Source organism: Frankliniella occidentalis, unplaced genomic scaffold (assembly GCF_000697945.3).
Source record: "Frankliniella occidentalis isolate FOCC.00 unplaced genomic scaffold, Focc_3.1 Scaffold152, whole genome shotgun sequence".
Taxonomy (NCBI): domain Eukaryota; kingdom Metazoa; phylum Arthropoda; class Insecta; order Thysanoptera; family Thripidae; genus Frankliniella; species Frankliniella occidentalis.
In genome coordinates, this window is record NW_026267279.1 from 10,967 (window position 1) to 16,220 (window position 5,254).

At 53.9% G+C, this 5,254-nt stretch overlaps 1 protein-coding gene across 1 annotated transcript; it reads left to right on the forward strand.

Moving 5' to 3' along the window:
* Positions 1 to 690: 690 nt before the first annotated feature.
* On the forward strand, positions 691 to 3,734 carry LOC113206197 (uncharacterized; the record flags this gene model as incomplete). Its single annotated transcript, XM_026422163.2, is given in 2 exon segments — positions 691 to 1,006; positions 2,322 to 3,734. A coding segment is annotated over 1 exon segment (1,412 nt), but the record flags the coding sequence as incomplete, so codon positions are not given.
* Between the last annotated feature and the right edge of the window lie 1,520 nt (positions 3,735 to 5,254).

The following is a 5,254-nucleotide window of genomic DNA, read 5'->3' on the forward strand; positions in this document are numbered from 1 at the left end:
AGACAGAAATACATCCTCGCTTCCTCGTGCATTTCCATAGTGGAGTGCTAGTCGGGACAATTAATTCAGCTTGCGCCGCGCCGCCGCTAATTCCTGCCGCCTCCCACGGATGGTGTGGTTTTCTTCCTCTGTCCAGAGAGTTCGGGAGCCGCGCCGTAACGAGTCGCGGCGACCCGACCGCAGGCTCCGCGGGGCGCGCATAGGGCAGGCGTACGGCGGGCGCAAGGAGCCGTACCCAAACCACGTGACGGGTTTTTGGCGGATTTGGACCCCCCCCCTCCCCCTTGTGACATCATCAAAGCTCTGAAAGATTACCTGTCGCGTATACCGCTCCGCCGCCGCGGTCCCTCGCGTCGTCGAGAAGTCCCCCGCCACCAACTGGGACGCCATCTGACCGAACACCCACCCGCATCCAAGTCATCCACGTCGACGCGCAGGAGAGCTGGTGGCTGCTGGTGGTTGGTCGCCACGCGGCACCGCCTCCGCCACCGGTGCAACAGTGCAACAGAGCCCCATCCAGGATGCGCCCGCACTGCAACGTCCCGGACGTGCTTGCTTTATGGGCTAACGTCCTGCAGAGGCAGAGGCCGGGGGCATTTCGAGATGGGTGAGGGCGGTGAGGGCTATCCTGACGAGGACTCTCCGGGTACGGCCGTGTCATCACCAAACATCCTTCTTGCATGCGGCTGCACTCAGGCGTCGGCAAAATCGGCCTCAGAAAGCGCATTATTCGCACTCTGGCTAGCGCTGGCGAGTGGCGATATCTCTGCGGCATTTGTTTATTTATTAGCAGCGCTGCTGGCGGCCGATCAGTGAAACAACAACGAACAACGGCCAGCGTTTGGAACTAACTCAAGCACTCCACTCCTCCAAGTGTTGTCGACCAGGAGGGCGGGCCATCCAGACCAGAGAAACCGTGTCCAGGCCAGACCGGCGAACTTGATCCTTGATCGATCTATTACTTATTGCCTTCACATCCACCCGTATTGCTGTACACGATCATTCCGTAAGTTGTATCTATTTCCTAGTTCTGCTTTAGCTAGTGCGGACATAAACATAACCTAAAAGAGGCTCTTGTTTACCCACGCAAATTGATTTTATTAGGACGAGGTAGGACCTAGAATGACTCAATGGGACTTGGATAGGTTCAATAAATAATTACAATATGTGACAATTTGTTCGTCTTGAGGAGGAACTAAAATCATACCGTCCCAGAACACGGTTTTGTCTAAATGACATCAAGTGTTGTCAGTATCAAAATTTTGTCATTTCTGTGGCCTGATTAGACTTATTCATTTTGATATCACATGCCATTACGTGATTTCTGTCAAATTGACGTCAAGCGTGTTCTCTAGCGTGAGTGACGGTTTCGCGTACGTAGGCGGAGATGTTTTTTTGTACTATGTCCTCGACTGACGCCTCGGCTTATCTAAAATTACTGTCCATCTGCGCTGCTTTGTTTGGGGGATCGTCTCGTTCTGTATGGTCTGTGCAAACAATTCCTGGCCGACCGGTGCGCGAAGTGCTCGCTTGAAGACGATCGTCAGGCCTCTCTGTCCGCATTCTCATCCGTCCGATCCACTTTTCGTGGTCGATGCCCCCCCCCCCCCCCCCCGTCCCCTTTTTACCCTCCAACGGCCATAGGAATACGCGTTACATACTCCTGAAATCGGCTGCTTCACTCGACTGACAGACCTAGTTTCGGACAGAGGCCATATAGGTCATCTTTAGCAGGGGTGTGTCCGAATTCTTGCCGGAATTGTACGGCCACGGCCCGACCCACGCTCTCCTTGTCGCGATCTTCTCGCAAGTTTCCCGCGCCGTGGGGTAAGTCTACCGCGCGGTTGCGGGGATCACATCCTCGCGCCCCGCAGCCTGTCATCTCGCGGCACGGTCGCGGCCCTCGCGGCGTCGCGGGTGGTGGCGGCCGAGTGTGGTTGTGGGGCTGTCCAGAAGCGGCTGGCGCAGCTCGTACCGTATCGGACGAGAATAAAGCATTCCGGTAAAGCTGAAATGCAGGGAACAAGAAGACGGAAGACGTTAAAGCATTGCGATTTCCGTTTTCTTGCTTGCATTCTTCTGCATTTCAGCTTCACCGGAATGCTTCAAATGGACACACCCACAAGGGGGGGGGGGGGCGTAAAATACTACGGTGCGTTATAGACGCGCATTCTCATCATTTCCCATTAGTCTGAGAACGACTAGCAGTTCGAAAATACGACGTCGTATCCCTGTTCCTTTGCCTCCGTGCCCAGTCTTTACTGGTCGTTAGTTATACTGCTATAAGTCACGACTTTATTAACTTTGCCTTTCCCGAACAGGATGGACCAAGTCCCCGACGATGTGCTCTTGATGATTCTTAAGAATGTGGATTTTGCGGACATCCTGTCTTGTCGCCTGGCGTGCAAGAGGCTCGAGGGGCTGGCAAAACATCACGATGTGTGGCGTGAACGACACTTCGACTCCCGCACGGAGAGTGGCCTCGCTTCTTGTGGCGGCAACGACACGTTCTGCAGGTGGACCTGCCCCGTGCTCCGGCAGGCTCCGGTGCTGGAGAGCTTGTTGGTCGCCACTCCAGCGCTGGAGTGCAGCCTGCTATTCACCACTCGGTGTGCCGTTCACGAGCTGCAGATCGAGGTGCGGCCGGGCGGGTCCCTGCACGCGGCCCTGGCGATCCGCCACCAAGAGGCCCTCGGCCGGCTGAGGCATCTCTCTCTCAGCTTTGACCGACCTGACGCCGGAGCCGACGCCTCCATCCTCTTTGAGACTTTGGCGGCCACCTCGGGGTTGGAGACCCTGGAGATCTCCGGGTACCCGACGTGCCTGCCGTCTGCTCTCAGCCCGCACGACTGCACCGTGCCCAGGTCCGCCCTGAGGAGCTTCAGCTGGAATGTGGCCGCCCAGGAGACGGCCCCGCACTACAACCTCGTCCTGGCCAGGCACGCCACCACACTGGAGGAGGTGGGACTCACCTCCTACTGCGCGCTCGGGGCCGTGTTCGCCAGCTCGCCGTCGACGGCCCCCCTCCTCGCCGGCACCGCCAACCTCCGCATCCTGAGCTGCCCGCTGCTGCCGGGGCTGCCTGCCGTGGCGGGGTGCAAGTCCCTGCGGGAGGTGAAGCTCTACGTGATGCCCCAGACGCAGCCCGACCTGCACGGGGCCCGCGAGTTCCTCCGCAGCGCCGACCAGCTCAACAAAGTCACCCTGCAGTACGTGAGGGCCGTCAGCGCCGACGAGGAGGCTGCGCATCTGGTCACTGCTCTGGCCTCGTCTGGACTCTCTAAACTCGAGTGTTTGATAATATGCAATGAAGCTGCTGGTGGTGGAGGAACGGCTTCCGACTTTCCCCAACTGCTGCCGTTGCTGAGCGCGCTGCCCTCCCTGAGTGCCCTGCGTGATCTGGAGGTCAACACCATGATCCCAGATCTGCTGCTCGGCATCACACCCACCACAGCACCAGCGCTGCGTAGCCTCAAGCTTCGAGTGTTTAAATTTGATAGCCTACCCTGCATCCACTCTTGGACTCATACCGATGTGATCAGGAGCCTCCTATTGGCGAACCCGTCGCTAGAGCTCCATCTGCTTTGCCGGCCTAAGTATTGTCCTATTATAAAACCTTGTGTGTTGTGTTCCATGGGCTGCCAGCATCGCCTGTGGACCAGTAAAGACATTAGTACAGAGGAACTAGTGGACGTTATCTGGGTGGTCGTTAGTCAGAAGCATATCGACCATTGAATACCTTGGTTGGTTGTACTAGTTTGTTGATTTTTATGTTTGTTCCCTTGCTAGTAAAAAGGTTCTACGAATGATGTAAGTAGTGTAGTGTCCCCTCTCATGTATCCATGCAGTTTGCTAATTCGCAGCACAAGATAATAAGTTCGGGGAAGAATGCGCGCTGTGCGTTTGTATGTGTGGGGGGAGGGGGGGGATAATCACGAATTTATATTGTTTTTAGTTTGTTTCTTTTAAGAAAACAACGCCAGCTTTTTTTTTAATCTGTCGCATGTAAACGATCTTCCGTTTTCCAAAGATATATGCCATTGACATTCTAAAAACCGTTTATTTTTTTATCATGACTCAAAGACTTCTACCTCACCATACACGCGCAGCGTTGTTACGCGATCGTAAATGATCGGAAATATCGCACCGGCCCCTTTTCAAATGATGCGCGCGGGTCGAGTGTTCTCATCCCGACCCGTCGCGACCGGCCCCGCGGCCCGGAGCGCCCGCGGGTCGCAGGGTAGGCCACCGGCCCCATAGCCCAGGAACATTAGACATTTGACCCCCCCAAAATTCGCAACAGCGGGGAACTTTTAGGGCTTATAGTTGGTGGTCCTGGGAGTACCCCCACGGAGTTCCCCTAAAATCGGCCCATGCGTTCACCCGTGACGGGCGTTCAAAGTCCGCCATTTTGGATTTCTGCACCGTAATGGTTTTCCGGACGTAGCTCCTAAACTATTTATGCTATCGGAGTGGGCAAGTGCTCATGCTGTTCCCCAAACTGAGCGCTACAAAACCATGTGGCCGTATTTTCATGATATTTTGTTTTTCACTTCAAAAATCATGAAAAAAGTCCAAAAACTATTTTTTTGAAAGTTCAACTTTTTCTTTGCGGCTGATTTGTGGGCAAACGCGTAACTGGATCGAAAAATTGTGTCCTCTAAACGTTGTAGAGCGTTTCCTGACAATTCAGAATCACCTATAGATGTTTAAGTTCGCACTCTCCTTCACTGCTAGAAGGGAGCAAACGTACCAAGCGGCAGCGTGTTTTGGGGCTTGTTGGTGACCGGCTCCCATAAGGCTACGTGTATTTTGTAGAGCAGACATCGCTTCTAGCAACGTCTTCTCACTTTGCATGCCTTCTCTGTGTGTCCCAATTAGTAAATTGACAACCCGAACCGATCGGTCCGACGGTCCGCAAGGGTGAAATCAGCCCCTTCAGAATTGTATGCATTTCCCCTAAGGCGCAGATAGGCAATCCGCACGACTTTTGAGGATTTTCTCCTATTTTCGGCTATAAATGACCCGTTTTGTTGTATTGTCGGTAGGGAGGCTATGTAAGTTGGTTCGTCAGGTTCCTATCTAAGTAAAAAAAAATTGCAGCACATAAAATTTTTACTTCAGACGTGCTTTTTGGACTTTGTTCGATTTGCACTAAGATACGGCAATTTCCATCAGACGATTGGCTCTGGTGTATGAGACTGCTGAAGTTAGACGAATGCTAATAATCATCGCCGAGACTTCAACAAACGAA